This window comes from Grus americana, chromosome 2 (assembly GCF_028858705.1).
Source record: "Grus americana isolate bGruAme1 chromosome 2, bGruAme1.mat, whole genome shotgun sequence".
NCBI classification, from domain to species: domain Eukaryota; kingdom Metazoa; phylum Chordata; class Aves; order Gruiformes; family Gruidae; genus Grus; species Grus americana.
In genome coordinates, this window is record NC_072853.1 from 111,399,589 (window position 1) to 111,420,577 (window position 20,989).

Below are 20,989 nucleotides of genomic sequence, written 5' to 3' on the forward strand. Positions count from 1 at the left end.
CTCCAGGTAATGCTCACGCTGAGAAACAGTTACAGCTGCATTTGCACAGCACTGCATCCCAGTTAGTAAGGCCCACGCCGAGGTAGCTACGTTGGCTCCTTGCACATCAGCGGAACTGTGTCAGAGTTATTACTGCAGATAAAGAACTGAGAAAATCCAGCTCTGGGGCTTCCTCTGCGTGGAGTCATCGCAGGCAGGCCAGCCTCGGTGTCATGCGTTGTCTGAGCACCAGAGACTCCACGCACAGGAAATGGAGAACTGATTTCCAGTTCTGGCTTTAAATTAATACTGAGATTAATAAAGTAGATGGTCTCTCTGTAACAAGAACTCTGTGCTCTGTGTCATTTTACCAATAACAAAGAAGTTCCACGAATGTTGTGCTCTGGAGGAGGAGAGGAGGAGTGTGGCCACGTGCTGGAGTGGCCATCTCTGCTTGCAGAGCTATCAGTGTCACGGACATAACGTACAACCATCCTCCTCTGGCAGAGCCCCTGGCAAAATATGGCAGCACAAACATGACTAACCCTCATCAGAGACTGGGCTGCTTGCAGGGTTTAGCTTCTCTTGCTGGCACAATGGATAAAACACACTGGCCTGTAAGACAGTTGGCAAAGTCTCCTCCAGTTCTGCCCAGTAACTACAGAGGAGATGCAGACAGGTATGAACTAATGGCTAGAAGATTACAAACCTCTACGTTTTGTGATTCCCAGGACCCTAGGCTGTATTTTCGACTGGCTTGCAGAGGAGATCAGTGCCAATATTTCATCTGACAAATGAGAAAACTTAAGTCCAGCAGTAAAATGACTTATCGAATGTTATCCAGAAAAGAAGTCGTAGAGACAGCAATGGAATCACAGTCCAGCTCCAATTTAGTTGTCTAGTCTGTTTGACATTTTTAACTTTCTTACTTTCTATAAAACGATATGTAATTTTGTGAATTAGCTCTAGTTGATGATCAGCTCCTTACAGACCAGCTCAGTCTGATGCATATGAGTTGTTTTTTTAAGCCAGCAAAAGAGCATTTTTATCAAGAGATTTTGATTTCTCAGTCAAACCTTTTGGAAAAGCTGGGGGGGCGGGGCACCTTGTAAACCTGTGAATTGGTGACGCTTTATACTTTGCATGATTTATGTTTGCTTTCCATAGCTTTGCCATGTGTTGAAACAAACTAGTCAAGCTACAGGGGAAAATCCATACATTTAGTCATCTGCCAGACAAGAGGGCCATAAAAGCACGAGCCAAATGACTGCATGTTTTCCTTCAATGGCTAACTACGAACACTGAAGCCACAATAACGGACTTATTCTCAGTCAAAGGAGGCACGTCCTTTCCAGCCTGTCTGGGTTATTTAAGCATGAGAGAGACTGCTCATCATAAACTCACTGGTAAGCACCCAGGAATGTTTACCCCATGTGATGAAGCATGATGCAGATATCCTTGAGCTAACTGCAAACAGGTTGTCTGCGGTGCAGAGCTATGTGGACTCACCAACCCCGGTCCAGAAGCCATACACTTGGGTTTGCACTGTGCTGCAGTTCAGCTAATGATCCCTGCCTCTCCGGATGAGGTTCCTCAACTGAGTAAACTCAGAAATCTGTGTGCTAAAATTCAGACATGCTATTAATTGTTTGAAAGTCTATTTTAGGTCTTGTTTTGCAAACCAGTGAACACCTCCAACTTTTAGTAATACCACTGCAAACTGACAGCTCTGATCCTCTCCTGGAAACATGCAGAATGCAGCAGACCTGGACCTTTGTGTTGCTATTCTGAAGTCCAAGAAAATTTTTTACTTTTCCTTTATGAATATTTCCAATAAAATTACTTAATTCCAGTTTCTAGTCCGTCTTTTCCAGAATGCAAGTCACAATATATAGAGCTTCTTTCAATCAGACATAAGATACTGCATTTACAGTTCTGTACTCGTTATTAAATACTTTTTTTTTCATAGAGAATGCACAGGTCAGGATTTTTCTCATTCTCTATGATTTTACTGAAATTTTGAAAAATATTGCTGTCCCAGGTTGGGGCAAACTGACAAACCTGACCTTGCCCTTCTCCCTTTAAATCCATTCAGATCAGATCAATTTAAATCTTTAATCCTCCTTTTTTCTGCAGTTTAATGTAACACTAATGTAACACACTGAAATGAAGAATAATTTTCAATGGAAAAATGAAACTTCTAACTTTCAAAATATTCCAGGGAGAGACCTACACAAAGAGAAATACCTTTTCTGCTCAAAAATATCCAAAATGAATTTGGGTGATTTACTGAAAATAATTCTCTGCAAGGCAAGCAGTCTTTCTTTTGATGCATGAATTGTGTTTACTAATAAAAAAAGGTTAGCTTGGGAATTTCTGCACCTGCTCTAATTGACTTTTCTTTACCTCACCAAAGGCTGAATAAAATGCAGTGAGAAATAAGGAAGAGCAAAGACGACAGAGCAATACTTCATAGTGACAGCTCAGCCTTGCCATTCCAGTGTGTCTGCAACAAGAGATATGAGGACATTCATCACTCCCTGGGAGTTTTTCGCCACTACAACTAAACACACAATCACTACCCACCCTGATGCTTCCCTGCAGGCCCACATGCTCAGAGACAGTGTGGATTTTACCCTTTTCTCCTCTACCACATGCAAGGTGGAGACACTACAGAGATTTTCATGTGAAGCCTCCCATCTCTGGGTAAATTTAATCTGCAATATTGCAAAAGACTAAGTGGCCTTAAGCGAGGGGGGGGAAAAAAAAAGATTACTTTTGTAAAAACACCACAAAACAGAACACCCGCCTTTCCCTCAAACCAAACTGTAATTATGGAAGCAGTGCTAGACAATAGGAGATTCAGAGAAAAGAAAAGGAGGAAAGAAGAGCGACATCTCTTCTTTCGACCTGTCTTATATTGCCATTCGGGTCCTCAAAAAAACTTGGAAAAAATCCTCCAGTAAGAGACAGAAAGTCCATAATAAAGTAAATATAAACTTTTTTTAAAAAAAAATAGTTACTGTAGAAGCACAGTTAGCGAGAATTTTTTTTTCTCCTTCACTTTGCTTTGCCTTTAATCTTCAAATTCCTCCTGACCCTTAATAAATAATTAACCAGCCATTGAAGCAGGCTCTATGTGATATAGTCATACATCAAACTTAATAGGAAAATCAAAGTTTACGTAAGTACAAAAGGCATTGAGAGAGATCACAGTGCAGTAGCAAGAAGGCATTTCAGTAACATACTCTTTTCATATAGTGAAAAGGTCTTATAAACTTATTTCAGCTGCATATTTATTTTAATATCATTCTTGTCCAGAAGATTTACAATAGTGCTTGAAAATTTCTCATGCAAACATAATTTATTTAAAGTCAGATATTGCTAGTAATTAAAATTTATAGTGTAACATAACATTAAATGCTTTGGTGTTCTATGCTGCCTTTCATCTGAGAATTTCAAAGCAGTTCAGAGCATCAGTGTACATCAAATGGATTTCAAGTTGATTACATACTAGGAAATCTCTTCAGATGGAAACTGAGGCAAAGAGGCAATCATCTAAATTTCAAAAACAACTGGATGTTGCTGGATACCCACTCTGGGTTGCTATATCTGATCTGATATTTAAGATCTGATTTTTCAGTGTTTAGCATAAACAGGTCCCTTCAAGATGATTGCAAAATTGGTCTTCTAAATTCATTCCTCCCCCAAACACAGACTCACACAACTGGCCCATGTGAACCTAAAACCAAACTCAGTGCTTCTGACTCCCCTAATAAAACAGGTATTGGGCCATATGTAGGTTGCCTGCCACAACAGCTCAAACATTAAAGTTAAAGAGTGTCCTGGTTGTGGCTGGGATAGAGTTAATTTTCTTCCTGGTAGCTGGTATAGTGCAGTATTTTGGATTTAGGATGAAAATAATGATGGTTGTTACTAAGCAGTGCTTACAATTAAGTCAAGGACTTTTCAGCTTCCCAGGCCCTGCCAGTGAGAAGGCATGAGCCTTCCGCAGGAGGTGCACAAGAAGCTGGGAGGGGACACAGCCAGGACAGCTGACCCAAAGTGGCCAAAGGGGTATTCCATACCATACGATGTCATGCTCAGCATATAAGCTGGGGGGAGCTGGCCAGGGGGCAGTGATCGCTGCTCAGGAACTGGCTGGACATCAGTCGGCGGGTGGTGAGCAATTGCGTTGTCTATCACCTGTTTCGTATATTCTGTTATTATTATTTTATCTTCCTTTTCTGTCCTGTTAAACTGTCTTTATCTCAACTCACAAGTTTTACTTTTTTTCAATTCTCTCCCCCATCCCACTGCGGGGGAGGAGTGAGCAAACGGCTGTGTGGTGTTTAGCTGCCTGCTGGGTTAATCCACAACAGGTATCTTTGGCACCCAACGTGGGACACCAAGGGTTGAGATAACGACAGATCCTACCAGAGTGCGTTAAAACAAATTTGTTATAAGCATCCATTATATAAATTTAATAGTTGCTGGTCACAATGTTGTAGTATTTGCTCTCAGGGTTGTGTTATGTAATGCCTAGCTTGCTGTATATATGCCCTGCGGTGCTGTTTATCACCTCTGCAAGATGGATCAAGGTTATCATTTTGTTGTACTGTTTAACACTGGGTTATGATATCATTAAATTACTATTGGTGAGACTAATCTGATATTTGTACTCAGCATTGCTGTCATCTCCATACTTCAGGAGCCATCTCACAGAAACTATTAATAATTACACCCTTTACCTTTTCTCCTTGGGGAACCAATCTATGAGGGGAAACAAGGGGGGACACTTCCCCCCCCCCCCTTCACCTTTCCCTTCTCCTCCAGGCCAGTTACAGTAGTACTTGAGAATTTTGAATATCCTTGGGATTTTCAAGCCAGCGTGTTCCTATGGCTATGTCTCCTGAATGTGTTTCAGGTCTTGCTTAGAGTTACAAAAAATTGTTTTAAGAGTACCACCCAGAGATTTGCCCTGAGGCTGGATAGTCATGGGTGGCGTGGCAGTAGGAGAATATGGGTGGGTATCTAGAGAACTTCTCCCCTCCAATGGTTTGGAACTTCACTCCCAAACAACCACAGGACCCTGATGAAGTGATAGAATATTTGAAAGGAAAACGCTGTGGCTATTCCAAAGAGGCACAACTTAATGCACTGTGCTGCGCCCTGACCAGTATCTTCCAGACACTGCTTGATAGTAGGCAGTGCCATCGGGGGAGGAGAGGGAACACAGGCTGACAGGCACTGTGGCTACTCCAACCTCAGTGACAGGCACCGCAGCCACTCAAACCCCAGCAACGGGCACTGTGGCCACTCCAACTCCAGCAACAGGCACTGCAGATGAACCCAAGAACCAACCCCCCCAACCCTGGTGCTATCAGTGGACCCTATACACAAGAAGAAAGGGACACAAAGTCAGCTCGTTTAGTAAAGGATGAGGAGGCAGGGCCATCATGACAACAGGAGGAAGAAGAACTTGTAAACAATGTGGTAACCACCCAATTTCTGTCCCTGAGTTGCGAGATATGCAGAGAGATTTCAGCTGCCTTTCAGGCAAGCACATTGTTACCTGGCTGCTGTGATGCTGCGATAATGGGGCCAGTACCCTGGAATTAGAGGGAGGGAAGCCAAGCAGCTGGGATCCCAGTCTAGGGGAAGAGGGCATTGACAAGGCAATTGGAAAAGGGGCGCAAGCCCTCAGCCTCTGGAGGTGACTCCTGTCAGGCGTGAAGGAAAGGTATCCCTTCAGTGAAGATATTATATCTCACCATGGTGGTCCACTTGCCTGGGAGAGAGGTATCCAGTACCTGCGGGAACTAGCTGTGGAGGAGGTAATTTATAATGACCCAAACAATGCACAGTTACCACAGATCCTGAAGTCCAATGCACATGACCCATGTGGTGGAAGCTTCTATGGAGCACACCACCAGTGTATGCCAACTCATTGGCAGTAGTGGCCCAGAAAGATGAAGAGGGACCCACGGTGGATGAATTGGCTGGCCATTTGCGGCAATACAAAGAAAATCTCTCTTCTTCCCTATAGGCCTGCATCTCAGCTGTGGAAAAACAGTCCGAAAAGTCTGAAAACCTGTTCAAAAAACTGTCCCGGGATTCCAGCAACTTGAAGAGGATGTGCCCTACTCCCCACCTGTATGGACCAGTATCTCAGATATTAGGAGTAAGTGTTCGTCTACTCAAGAAAGAGGATATAGAGGGTACACATCATGAGACACTCTGTGGTTTTACCTGTGTGATAACAGAGAGGACATGAGGAAGTGGGATGGGAAACCTACCTCGACCCTAGAGGCACGGGTACATGAGTTGCAAGGAAAAGCAATCACAGAAGGGGATTCTTCCAGGAAAAATGCTGCTTCAGCTTCCAGTAGGCAGGTCCCCAGACAGAGTAGAAGGGCTAGTCTTACTTCTAATCTGAATAAACAGACTTCTGATTTGTATCCACAAGAAGTGTGTAATGAATACGATGACCAGGACTGGAGAGGCCCTGCCTCCAGCCAGGTGGAGGAAAGGGACAACCAAGTTTGTTGGACTGTGTGGCCTGGCATGTCAGATCCATAGGAGTATAAGGCTGTAGTGGACACTGGTGCAGGTACCCTAATGCCATCCAGCTATGAAGGGGCAGAACCCATCTGTATTTCTGGAGTGACAGGGGGATCCCAACAGCTAACTGCACTGGAAGCTAAAGTGGGTCTAACTGGGAATGAGTAACAAAAGTACCCCATTGTGACTGGCCCAGAGGCTCTGGGCATAGACTACCTCCAGAGAGGTCTTCCAAGGACCCAAAGGGTACCAGTGGGCTTTTATTATAGCTGCATTGGAGACAGAGGAAATTAAACAGCTGTCTACCTTGCCTGGTCTCTCAGAGGACCCATTTGTTACGGGGTTGCTCAGGGTTGAAGAACAACAGGTGCCAATTGTTGGTGCAGCAATACCACACCAACCAAGACTCCCTGATTTCCATCCATAAGCTGATTTGTTGTCTGGAGAGCCAAGGAGGGATCAGCAGAACCCGCTCAGCCTTTAACAGTCCCATATGGCCGGTGCAAAAGTCTAATGGAGAGTGGAGACTGACAGGAGATTATCAATAGTAGACTTCAATATGAACTGGAGTCAAAGGCAGCCAAGTGGTACGCTACAATTGATATAGTTAATGCATTTTTCTCGATCCCTTTGGCAGCAGAGTGCAGGCCACAGTTTGCTTTCACTTGGATGGGCATCCAGTACACCTTGAATTGACTGCCCCAAGGGTGGAAACACAGCCCCATCATTTGCCATGGACTGATCCACACTGCACTGGAACAGGGTGAAGCTCCAGAGCACCTACAATACATTGATGACATCATCATACGGGGCAAGACAGCAGCAGAAGTTTGTGAGAAAGGGAAGAAAATAGTCCAAGTCCTTCTGAAAGCCCGTTTTGCCATAAAACAAAGTAAGGTCAAGGGACCTGCACAGGAGATCCAGCTTTTTAGAATAAAATGGCAAGATGGGCATAGTCAGATCCCAACGGATGTGATCAACAAAATAGCAGCTATGTCTCTACTGACTAACCAAAAGGAAACGCAAGCTTTCTTAGGCGTTGTGGGTTTCTGGAGGATGCATATTCCAAATTACAGTCTGATTGTAAGCCCTCTCAATCAGATAACCTGGAAGAAGAATGATTTCACATGGGCCCCTGAGCAACAACAAGCCTTTGAACAAATTAAACAGGAAATAGTCCATGCAGTAGCTGTTGGGCCAGTCTGGGCAGGACCAGATGTCAAAAATGTGCTGTACGCCACAGCTGGGAAGAATGGCCCTACCTGGAGTCTCTGGCAGAAAGCAACAGGGGAGACTCGAGGTCGACCCCTGGGGTTCTGGAGTCGAGAACACAGAGGATCCAAGGCCCACCACACTCTGACTGAAAAAAGAGATATTGGCAGCATATGAAGGGGTTTGAGCTGCTTCAGAAGTGATTGGTACTGAAGCACAGCTCCTCCTGGCACCCCGACTGCTAGTGCTGGGCTGGATGTTTAAAGGGAGAGTCCCCTCTACACATCACGCAACACATGGAGTAAGTGGGTCGCACTGATCACACAGCGGGCTTGAATAAGAAAACCCAGTCACCCAGGAATTCTGGAAGTGATTGCAGACTGGCCAGAAGGCAAAGATTTCAGAATGTCACCAGAGGAGGAGGTGACACACGCTGAAGAGCCCCCACTGTATAATAAACCACTGGAAAATGAGAAGCCATATGCCCTGTTCACTGATGGGTCCTGTTGCATTGTGGGAAAACATAGGAGGTGGAAGGCTGCTGTATGGAGTCTTATACGATGAGTCACAGAAGCTGCTGAAGGAGAAGGTGAATCGAGTCAGTTTGCAGAGATGAAAGCCATCCAGCTAGCTTTAGACATTGCTGAGCGAGAAAAATGGCCGGTGTCCTATCTCTGTACTGACTCATGGATGGTGGCCAATGCCCTGTGGGGGTGGTTACAGCAATGGAAGCAGAACAACTGGCAACACAGAGGCAAACCCATCTGGGCTGCCCCATTGTGGTAAGATATTGCTGCCCAGGCAGAGAAGCTGGTTGTAAAGGTACATCACGTAGATGCCCATGTACCCAGGAGTTGGGCCACTGAGGAATATCAAAACAACCAGCAGGTGGATCAGGCTGCTAAGATTGAATTGGCTCAGGTGGATTTGGACTGGCAGCACAAGGGTGAACTATTTATAGCTCGTTGGGCTCATGACACCTCAGGCCATCAAGGAAGAGATGCAACATATAGATGGGCTCGTGATCAAGGGGTGGACTTGACCATGGATGCTATCACACAGGTCATCCATGAACGTCAATCATGCGCTGTAATCAAACAAGCCAAGCGGTTAAAGCCTCTCTGGTATGGAGGACAATGGCTGAAATATAAATATGGGGAGGCCTGGAAGATTGATTATATCACACTCCCACAAACCTGCTGAGGCAAGCGCCGTGTGCTTTCAATGATGGAAGCAACCACTGGATGGCTGGAAACATATTCTGTGCCCCATGCCACTGCCCGTAACACCATCCTGGGCCTTGAAAAACAAGTCCTGTGGCGACATGGCACCCCAGAAAGAATTGAGTCAGACAATGGGACTCATTTCTGGAATAACCTCACAGAGAGCGGGGCCAAAGAGCATGACATTGAGTGGGTGTATCACATTCCCTGTCATGCACCAGCCTCTGGGAAAATTGCATGATACAATGAACTCCTAAAGACAACATTGAGAGCAACGAGTGGGGGAAGCTTCAAACATTGGGATACACATTGAGCAAAGGCCACCTGGTTAGTCAGCACTAGGGGGTCTTCCAACTGGCCCTGCCCAATCAAAACTTCCACATACTGTAGAAGTGGATAAAGTCCCTGTAGTGCATATAATAATCTGGGGAAGACAGTCTGGGTTATTCCTGCCTCAGACAAAGGCAAACCCCTTTGCTCAAGGACTTGGGTGCACTTGGTGAGTGATGTGGAAGGATGGAGAAGTCCAATGTGTACCTCAAGGGGATTTAATTTTGGGGGAGAAGACCAAATTAATAAATTGTATGAAGTTAATTGCTATGTAATACTGTATAGCATCACCTCTATGGTGGCTGTATGCCATATCAACAGTATTATAGTAAGAACCACCCAGATTAGTGAAGAATGAACTTTAATGAAACCGAGCAAAATGCAGCGATGGTGGAACCGGAGCTGGCTTTGGCATGCAACAATCTAACACCATGCACCATCCCTCCTGCCCTGAGGGACTGTTATGACAGATGGAGCCCAAGCTCATGGACTAAATGAACTCAACGAATATTTTGTAGGGATGGTCCATGGACTAAGGGAATGATATCTGTGTGCATATATCAAAAGACAGGAAAAGCAGTGGTGATTAACTGGGATGTATTGGAAAGTGTGGGACCTGGACATGACATAGATGGTTTAGAATAAGGGGTGGATAAATGAATAATTTGGGCCACATATTCCCCAGAGTTACTTTCAGTCAGTGGAGAGGAGTAATAGCTTTTTGCAGACCTCCTGCTTAGATGCTATGGGATGCACCTAAATCCATCCTATGAGCATCTGAATACAACCCATTAGGTCATGAGGCAATTTGTGACTTTCTTTAAAAAGACTTTAATTGAAATAAGTCGTTGTCCATGTAGCAGTATTAATGGAGCTTTGTTTCCTATAGATCTGTCTCTGATGGCCGGACACTACCACACTGCAATAGCTTCAGTTCCTCCTACACATCTCTGCTAACACTTTCCACACTTTGGAGTATCTCCAGTTTCTCCCTTCTGCCTCCCCTAAGCTTTCACAGCTCTCCCTCACATCCTCAAGCTACCAAGGAAGATGATACAGCTGGTTCACAGCCTGCGCCTGCGATGGACCTGTCAGCTTGCTCGTGCTAACTGGCCAGTCGAGAGGCCAAACAGAACAGATAAATGTTGAGCTCACCAGCCTGCCCTTGCTGAGGCACTCTTCTGCATATATACCCTTTACCCAGCCACAAGTTTCGCAAAGCTTTTAGGAAATTAGTGTCTTTGAGATGTTTACCTTCCTGTCAAATAAGTCTCAAACTGATTAGGAAACTGTCTGATGGATGGGCAAGGCAATTGCACAAGGCTCAACTCCTAACGAAATTGGGTTAAGAAAACCAACCAAGCTCTCTAAGGAGAAAGAACAGCTGAGGTTGCAACATTCTTGGTTCTTCTTGGGTTTATTAAAACAAAAATGGGAAAAACAACACCCTGCATTCTTTGGCATGCTTGAGATGGATAGTGATGGCTATGTGGTTTCTCATTTACACGAAATAAATAAAAGGGAAGGTCAAAGTTTGGCTGGAAGTATACCCACACAGCACTGCACAGGCAAAGGGAGCTTGCTCTACCCATGTGCCAAGCTTGCCAGAGCACGTAAAAGCAACCGAGGCAGTGCCAAGCCTGAAGTAATCAGCCCTGATGGGAGGCAGCATGTATTTTCTCAGCTCAATGTTGCAGTAACCACGTCAGTTGGCTTGGAGCACAGGGAAAGCAAGTTCGTGTCTGCATGGAGAGTAGGCTTGCATCTGCCTGCAGAATACAATGTAGAAATACATGCAAGTTTTCTGTCTGACTCTGTTCAGCAGCACGGACTAGAATATGAGGGGTCTTAGAGGGCAGAAAGAAAGGTTAGCTATGGGAACTGAATGAAGAAACTCCTGCCCCAAAGCAGTTTTAAATGAGCATTAAGTTCCTACTGTTCATTAAGGCATTGCAGCCAGGAATCAATCTACAGCTTCTGGGGACCTGGACCACTGGGTCTGACTATATCATCATCACTGTGGTCTTCAGTAGGGTTCTGCACAAAAACATTTTACTCGCACGTCTTATAAATGTATTAAATTTCATTTAAAGAAAACCAAACAAACCTCTAAGATAACTGTGACACTGCAATACTGCTCTCTGGCTGCATAAATGTCACAGCAAGGTCCGCAAATGCCTAATTGTTAAAAAAAACATGCTGCCATTAATTCACTAGGAAAACACAGAGAAAGATGTTTCAAGTTAGCATCCCTCAGATCTCCAAATGAATGTCTGTGAATGATTTTATCTGTCTAGGCCATCTGGTCTTCTATGCAGAGACTGGGCTTCTTTTCACATTTCTGGCTGCGGTTCTACATTTACAAACATGCAATGAACTAAAAATTCAAAAGTAGATGATGTGAAATGGATTGCTGGGGCAAGTCAGATAAAAGACCAGGCAAGTGATTGGGGACAAAAAGTCTGGTGTAAATGACCGTGCCATGAGTACAGTGCTGTCTCTCAAAGAAGAGCGCGTTGCATTATCTTACGGGATTACCCCTGGGGACAAGACTGCTGTGAAGGAAAACTCTGGCCCACTCTGAAGAAGTGAAAAAGAGAGACTGGATTTCCACCCATGAATAGATTGTGAAAACAGTGTTTTGTGAACTGAAAAGACAACGGTACTTTTGTTGTCACTGTCAGATTAATTACATCAGGGAGAGAAAGTTCACGAGAAAACACTGAGAATTGCTTTATTCTAAGTAGAACTTCTTATGTGATATTATGATGACAGCCAAATCATAACATCCAAAATTGGTAGCCACGTGAACAATGAAACAGTGCAGAGATAATACTCTTCAGGTTTGGTGAAAATGATACAGAAATTATCACAGAAACAAGAATGCAGTTTACCATTTTGCTTAGCTACAGCTACGTAGGGAAATACCATGGAAAATGATAGACAAAAATAAAAACCTGAGGAAAACCACAGCGTATTGTGGTATCAATCACAATAATCATGCTGTGGCATGATTAGACAAATCATTCTGTTATGATACAGAGTGAATGAGATGCAGTGAAAAGACGCCACCAACTTTCTAGACCTCTTGAAAATGCACCATGAAGAAGACAGGGAGAGTAACCAGCGACCCACCTGAGGATTTGAAACTATGCAAACTCTGGAACTAGATATTTAGTTCCCAGAATTTTGAAACACATTTCCTCCATCTATTACGCACATCAGGATGTTTTTTTCTCTCAGTGTTGATCTACCATCCAACCTTTTATTATTTACTTATTTTTGGTAAAAATGAGAACTACAGTATTCAATCAAACCTTAGTCATTCAATTCAGGGACAGAAACCTTTTTTCACCCCACTGAAAAAGTATCTTTATATACCCTCTAATATTGGGCATCCTGGACCCCAGTGCTTCAATGCTGCAGGGAACTGAAAGTCAGTCTAAAATCTTTCAAAGGACTGTTAGCAGGGAGGAAAGTGAGAAGCTAATGTGGCAAGCTATTGGGAGCCATTTATTAGTATGTAAGAACTCAGCGTTATGGAGCTGTAACTGAATATTACACCTCTAACTTTGTGTGAGGTTGTGACAGAAACATTTCATATTACCCACTACTCTGTCTCCCAGCGTATCTAGCAAAACTTCAGAAGGATTCATCAGTGACTCATCCTATTTCAGTTTCCCAAAACACCTGACCAAGAACAAAGACAAGAATATTCTTTCTGGACTAAATCATATTCTTTTCACTGAAATAATATATAGCAGCTGCCACCTCATTTTGCCCACTTATTTGGAGAAGGGCAAACTACCTTCAGTGAGGGTGTAAACGGTATTTTAGAAGATATTTTCAAATATCCAGGCAAAGAGCTAGACACATTGCCTAGATCAGATAGAATGGCTCATTACTGGCATGGATTAAAAGCAGCTCTTCTGGCTATAAGCTTCAGGTACATCCTGTAGCATGCAGATAAAAATGTGTATCATCAAACTCCTTAGGTCTAGAGAGCTCTCCCTGTGTCCTTTCAGATACAGGGAGATTTACAATATTTTTTAGGTTTGAAAATGTGTGATATCTTGTATTTTGTGTGTTCAGCAGGCACATATGTTAAATGAAGGAAAAAGTCTTATTCAATGGAAGCTTGCAGGAAAGGTGTTAAATCTCAGTTTCTCCATAAATGAGAAATATTTTCCAGTCATTATGTCTCTTTCTTAACTTGGCATACATACAACTACTCTGTGCTTTGATGTGCTCATTTTGGACTCAGAATGCTGTTTGTACAAAGAGCAAGGCATAAAATAAGCCATTAACAGGGGCAGAACTGTAACTTCTAGGCCAGGGGAAAAAGAGCAGCGTGTTTCTCAATTCTGCCAATATGAACAAAACTTCACATCTTTGCATTTTGTTGTATTTATCTCAAACTCACCACTGTTTGCTTAAGGAAGAGAAAATGTAAAATAATTTTGAGGGGATTTTTTTGCTAGCCCTGTTTCTTAATACAGCTGTGTCTGGATAGGTCTCGCAGAATTACTCTACAGAAAAACATGTAAAGGGGAGATTTCACACAAATGATAAGCCCCACAGCATCAAAAGGCATACAGTTCAAGAAATCTGCAAATCTAAACCAATTGTGGTTGTGTGGTTTTTATGACTGACATCAAACTTCAAGCTTTGAAAAGACTATGAATATTAATTATCTGTGACCATGGGACTCTCAAAACTGATTCATCCATCTATGTTAACTGATGTCTCATAACAGATTTGAGAACAGGAAATTAATCTTTATGTTAGAGGGACGAGGCTCTGTTGGAATCGTATCAACAAGTAAATCTGAAAAATAGAAGTGTTAGCACTGACTTTGATGAGAAAGTTGGAGAAAGACCAGAAAACCCCAATCCTCATGAACAAATAATGACATACAAGTTAGTACAGTGCCCTCAGAGAAGTTAGCCTATAAAGCCTTTATGGCAGAACTGTACTTTGTGAGTTTTAAAAATCCTATATTAGCTGGCTGCACAGACTTCTGAATACTGTACTCTAGGGTTACACATGAATAGCTGAGATCAGTCAACATAGCATAAAAACATTTAGAATGTCTAGATACCTAACAAGGCAATCATGAAACCTATTGGGCTAATTATAAACTGCCGGTCTCAGCCAGTTATTTCCATAACAGGTTCAAGAAGTATTACTAAGCACTTACTGGATTGCTTAGCTTTCCCTTGGGTTCTGTAATCTTGCCCTGTCAACACTACTTTATGTACAAAACTCTTCGTTCATAGCATTTATTTCCTTCTGCAGGCCAAAGGACTTCATTTCTCTTTCCTAAAAAAAAGAAAACCAAAACTGCCCAGAGCCCAAATAACACTCTGTATACAAGATATGCGTAGCTGGAGAAATATTATTCTAAGTGTCTAACTGCTACTGATTTCTGAGTTAAATGCTAACTGCTACAGAAAACCTTACTGGGTGTCTTTCTGCTGTTCTATATGCCCAGGATACCTTTAAAAATCTGCCTCCTCCATGCTGAAATCTCTCAAGGAACAGAAGAACAAAATGAGGGGATCAAATGAAGTCTATACTTTTTGCAGCAGAATTTATCACTTAAGGAAACTGCAGCTGAACTCTTTGCAAGAACAGTATTTATAACCGATAAGAGCCAGGGCCTATTTCAAATACTACTGAGATAACATGGCAACACCACTTCTGGAGAAAGAGGCTGTGTTCAGTTTGCTCATAGTGTGGGCAGAATGATCTTGGGTTTGCACCTGTCTAAGTAGCCCTGTGCCCTGAAATCAAAATGCATCTTCACAAATCATAGAATCATAGAATGGTTTGGGTTGGAAGGGACTTCAAAGATCATCTAGTTCCAACCCCCCTGCTGCGGGCAGGGACACCCTCCACTAGACCATATTGCCCAAAGCCTCATCCAACCTGGTCTTAAACACTTCCAGGGATGGGGCCTCCACAACCTCTCTGGGCAGTCTCCTAAATCAAAAGTTTATCCACGTTGCCTGTTAAGCCAAACAAAGGACAGACTGTATTTTTTCTTGAAAACTAGGATTGCAGAGGGAGATGGACAAGCTGTAAGAACTAAGCCATTCTCCTCTTGTTAATATCAGCAGAGAAACAGTCTAATGCAAGTATCATTGTTAGCATAATGCGCCACTATGGCTGGAAGTGATAATGCAAAAAAAAAAAAAAAAAAAAAAAATTCAGAGACCACACTAGGTCCCAGCAACATCCCTTTTTGTCCATTGCAACCTTAATAGAGGTGACAGTGCAACCATTTAGTTGTTCTTGATCAGGTCCTGCCCACTGTAAGCCAAAGCAAAGGAGAACCTGTTTACAAGAATAGAAGGGCATGTTCTATTTGCAGTTTAAAAGGGGCCTGAACTGCCTTCCATTTTAAAGAAGGATCTCTGAGATCTCTGAGAGGAGCCAGTGAGATTGGTTAGACAAAGAAAAACATCATAGGAACAAACCCATGCGGCAGTATTTCTTTGACACAATGAAATCCCACAAGGGATCAAACGACACCCAGGGCTGGCAGCCCATGCTTCACTGAACCACATCTGAAACTATCAAAGGGAAACCAACTCCCAAAGACGGACAGATCTGCAGGCAGATAGAAAAATGAGGAGATCACAATACGCATTCAAAATTTTTGATAAAGAAACAAGATCAGCAATTTGTCTGTTTGCACACATACTAGGTAAGGTGAAGTACCTGCTCGCTCTACTGGCCTTGCCACACGCAAGCAGGGACACTCTGTCAGGGGAGAAAAGGGAAAGTGCTTTCACTGGGCCTTTTTTAAGGCCTGTAGTAGGTACAGAGCAGCAATGTGGCTCTTAGGGAACACTGTATGACTTCCAAGCACAATGCTGCTTGATGTACGGAAAGACCACACTTGCTAGTCTTAGAAAAGACCAAGGAGAGGCGGCCTGCATTAAACAGAGGTTATCTCCCTATCCTTTTCACATTCACACAGAAATACACAAACATCAAGTCCCAAGTAACGTGAGCAGGACAGTTTAATAGTTGTACATCATCACAACTCCTTTTCCAGACCCTGCTGTTGTATTTACACTTCTCTTCCTTCTCTTTCTCCCAACCTACTTCCCACTTCTTCACAGCATAAGCAATGATATTTCTATGTAGTATAGTCTAAACTGGCAGCTTTTGTGTTTTCCATTTCTGTACTGCTCTAAAAGGATTGTTCAATTCTGAATAACACGTCCTTACCATTCCAGGTGATTTTCAACAAAGGCAGACATGGGACTGATCTGTACAGTGTAAGTGTCATTGGCTGAATACTCAAACAGCCCGTAATAGGGATTGAAGAGCTCCTGAGACAGAAGGAAGAAGAATTCTCGGGAGGGGCCACTGTAGTCCAACCTAGAAAGGAAAAGGTAAAAAAGATAAAATGAGGCTCATTCCCATTTGAGTGAATATCCTGGGTTTTGCCTACGCTGGCTGCAGTCTAACACCTACCCCTGTGCAGTCAAGTGTTTCTAACATGGTGTACCTCTCCTCTCAAAACTTGATTCTGAGCCATGAAAAGTCACCATGCTGAAACTTCCTCAGCATCCAGGATGATCTGGGAGGAATCATAACTCAGACACATCCTTTAAGTAGTTTCTTTTCCTTTGCTCCATAAGCTTAGTAAATCGGAGGTACAAAGCTCAGCCTTGCCTTAGCTGGCTGGCTAGCAGAGGGCGAGCCTTTTAGTGAGTGGGTTTGAACTGCCTATGAATGCCTGGGTTCACAGACTGACAGCCCAGACTGAAGCATAAATTGCTCTTACCCTCCTACAGTGAGATGTAACCAAACCAACAACCTAGCCCCAAGGATGCTTTCTTAGCTATAGGTATAACCTGAAGGTCAATGCTGAGCAAGACCAAGTCCCAACAGAACTGTGTCTCTTAAGACAGAATGGTGATTCCTCACTTGTTCCAGCCAAGCTCTTGTACTTTTCTGACAGTTTCAAATACACATGGTACACCTTAAGCTGTGCTTTGCTGTTGTATGATTTTGCTCTGTAGAGAGTCACCTTTTTTCCTTTTTTTTTTTAAGCTCAACTTTTAAATCAAGCTGTTTCCAATTATCTCAACTTGAAAAAAAAACCCTCAACCAAAAAAAGCTTCATGAATGCATTAAACCCAACTGTGATGGATTTATTAAAAACAGATCGTCCTCTAATAATGGTAGATAGGTTTTTCAACCTAAAATAAATCTACATGTAGCAATATGAACAAATTATTTGTAGCCATATATCACGTGTGCCAAAAGATTTTCTGAGGCGGGCACTATGCCTTCTACTTAACAAATGTAAAGGAAGAGGAAAACTCTGCAGCTGGATCAGAATGCTCTGTCTTATGTTTGAAGTTATGGAAGCATAACCACAAGGGGTTGAATGATTGATTTGTGCAACTAGAAAGATGATAAAGGGCAAGCTGGCCCACCCTCCTCTGTTTTACATCTGGAGATTCAGTACTTTTCTCTTTGAGCAGCTTTAGCTCTAGGATCATGTGGTGAGACTAAAGCCACAACAGCAAAAGGGGATGGTAATAAGCCCACATGAACCACTGGTGCTAACCATGTAACAGATCTGGTTCAATGGACGTCAAAATACTGGACTAAGCCTGATAATGGCTGGAGAAAAGAACTACAAACAACACCTGTCTATATGCAAAAACCTCCGAGGAGAGACTAGGTATTGCATTTCTGGGCAACACATTAACTCATCATAAAGCCTTCGTAGTTAATTTTCAATGTCATTTTAGCTTTGAAACACATGGGAAGCTGTGCCCATACAGCATCATGTGCCCATACAGCATCAACTCTTCTTTTCAGTAGAGAATTGGTATCTTGGAGTCCCTCCAGCAGAACCTATATTAGCATTAAACAGCAGAAACCCTGGGGGAATGTATCTTCAGATGTAAATGAATCAGTGAAGAATGAATGAATTTGCAATTCAAATTGGATTCTAATTTCTCCTGAGGACACCGTGCCTCACACAGTAAAAGTTATTAGAGATGTGGGGAAAACAACATGACTTTGGCCAGTGTTAGCATACTAGAATGCTATTCCAAAAACACAAACTGAGGCATGCTGCATGTTTATGCTTTACTTGCAAGCCAGAGGCAAAACCAGCTGTGAAAGACCACCTCTGTTAAATAATACTGAATCCACAGAGTAGAAAGAGTAAAGAAAACCCCTGATACTGAGGTCAGCAGGAGTGACTCTCCTTGAGATTGGTGACTTCTGTTTTCCACTGGACCTAACATGTCCCCAGACAAACTCAGCTCGACTGAAGCTCTTCACTGACACGCCACCTCAGAGCTGATGGTGTCAGCAGTTGCTGGACAGGCCGAGATCTGTCCCAGAGCCTTATTGTTCTGATACCTTTGGAACTGAAATCCTATCCATGTGGGGTTTTTTGTTTGTTGGGGTTTTTTTTGTTTGTTTTTTGTTTGTTTTTTTAAAGAAACTTTATATTGAAAGTTATTGAAATACAATTTCAAGCCTTTGTTATATGGAACACTGGAAATATGCACAATGGTCTTTCCATTATAAAAGCACGTGGATTAAGCCTCAATTACAACGTAGCTCTTGAGGTGAGCCAGGGTGGCTTTGAAAGGTTCTGTTTAGATTTGGAACCAAAAGGTCAGGAGCTGGCTTTAATCATACAAGAATGGCTCATGGATTTGTAGGGCTGGCAGAAAGTCTCCTGAAAATGGTCCTCTCAAAAGACTTGTATTACTTTCAGCTTCCAACTGGGTGAATTAAACTGTAAGGACTGAACAGCTTTCATGTTTCTCACTTCAGCCAGAAACAAGAAGTCTATATATGGATAACAAATGATCATTAGATGGCATGCAAAGAAAAAACGTTTGCAGGAAAACCAGATCCATTTTGAAGACTTAGAATATTATAATCCTGAGACTGATTCAGTGTGTAAATATGGTTCAGTTTTGCCTTCCAGCCAGTCAAAATACCTATGGCAACAAGATGACATTACATTTAACCACTTAAATTGTCACTTTGAGACATCTAGATGGGAGGTGCTATAGGAAAATGAAGGATTATTGCTATTGTTATTTTTAACAAATGTTTGAGCTGATTAAGATGAATCACTTAGAGGTAAAACAAAACCAAAGAGACATTACATAACAAGAGAGGCTCAGCCTTAGTCAACTTTGTGTTTTGCAACATAACAGCTACTTCAAAACTGAGAGCATTTTGTGGTTCCCTACCCTTCCTCGCCAACAAACGTGACGTAGAGTTTGTTCCGCTGGAGCTCCTTGCGTGAATATGCCATTACCTGGTTGAAGGTGCCTTCCAGCAAGTGGTCACGCCGTATAATTAACCTGCAAAGGGAGGCAGAAATAGAGATCTAATGATTGAGTCTTCTGTGAGGCTGAAGGTAAACAGGAGCTGACATTCATTCTCAGAAAACTTAATAAACTTGCACCCACTGGTGCACATGCTACTTGACCGTTACAGGTTTTCAGTGAGTTGTTTCATTAGGCTTTTCTATATGCCTCAAAGGTGAATTTCTTCACAATGCTTTGATTACATTCGAAGTGTTGCTCTACTGCTAAGACTCTCTGTAACACCCTCTGTGTACAAATTTGTGTGGTAGAGGGAACTGTGAGTTTCCTGTGTATATGAGGTCACAGCTTTCTGGGACTGGCCCCAAACTCTTCCTGGATTTAATCCAGTGAATGTCCATGGAATTACTGCTTCTGTAGCAGGGTAAGCAAAGGGAATATCAGCCTGTGGTTATGCAACACACCTCTGACTCCCCTGCCAACCTCTAAAACAACTTATGAATAGTACATTTAAACAACATTTGTGCAAGAAATCCTTCTTGTTCATATGTTCATGGACATTTTAAGACTGACCTTCTAAAATATATTTCATGTCTGCCTTGGACCCACTTAGCAGGACACCAAAAGGGATAACCAATGGCTAGGACTCCCCAGGTCTATGAGAATATTTTGATGATGACATTTGCCTGGAATAAATTGCTTGGTTTCATACTTTTTTCTTCCACAACAGATGTGATTTGGTAGGAAGCCAACCTGATGCATAAATTTAACCAGATGCCCAGGAAATACCTTAAAAACATACAGGCCGGGTTGGATAACTAGATCGAGCACAAGTAGGTACAGACTCAAAAGCCAACTAACAAGATGTCTGGAAAGCAAACTCCATGACCGAGTGACAGAGATCCCTAAAATACATGAAGAGAGGCAGAAATCTCTCTAGTTCAAATCCAGGAGGGCTACCAACACAAAGAATTACTGAAAGTTAAACCTGCATGTACAGGCTAACTTCTGCAGGGTCATACTCTGGTCCTGAGTTATGTAGATCCAAAGGATTTGGAGTCCTCCATCATTACAACGACATAGCTGTTAATAATCTCTGGTGGATGTTTCCCTGAATGAATGATTTTCTTTCCTACTAAGAAATTATAGGTAGGAATACCAACATCCCTGTTAAATAGGTAGGGGATGGATGGGAGTGTAACAGAATATGAATCTATAAGAAATGAAACCTCCACACAAAAGCCTCTTGAAGGTCACTCTTCTGAAGAATATGTTAAGATCTCATCTTGGTGTCCTGGTTTTGGCTGGGATAGAGTTAATTTCCTTCCTAGTAGCTCATCTAATGCT

The 20,989-nt window shown here is 42.7% G+C and overlaps 1 protein-coding gene across 7 annotated transcripts in view; it reads right to left on the reverse strand.

Moving 5' to 3' along the window:
• The window catches only part of HECW1 (HECT, C2 and WW domain containing E3 ubiquitin protein ligase 1), a 280,062-nt gene that overhangs the window by 29,176 nt on the left and 229,897 nt on the right, over nt 1-20,989 (reverse strand). For 6 of the 7 annotated variants that reach the window (XM_054817599.1, XM_054817594.1, XM_054817595.1 and 3 more), the window contains 2 exons: nt 19,565-19,678; nt 16,551-16,703 (listed from right to left, as the gene is read on the reverse strand). In XM_054817599.1, coding sequence (XP_054673574.1) covers nt 16,551-16,703; nt 19,565-19,678 — 267 coding nt within the window. The remainder of the gene's footprint in view (nt 1-16,550; nt 16,704-19,564; nt 19,679-20,989) is intronic. The other variant, XR_008575979.1, reaches the window with a different exon arrangement.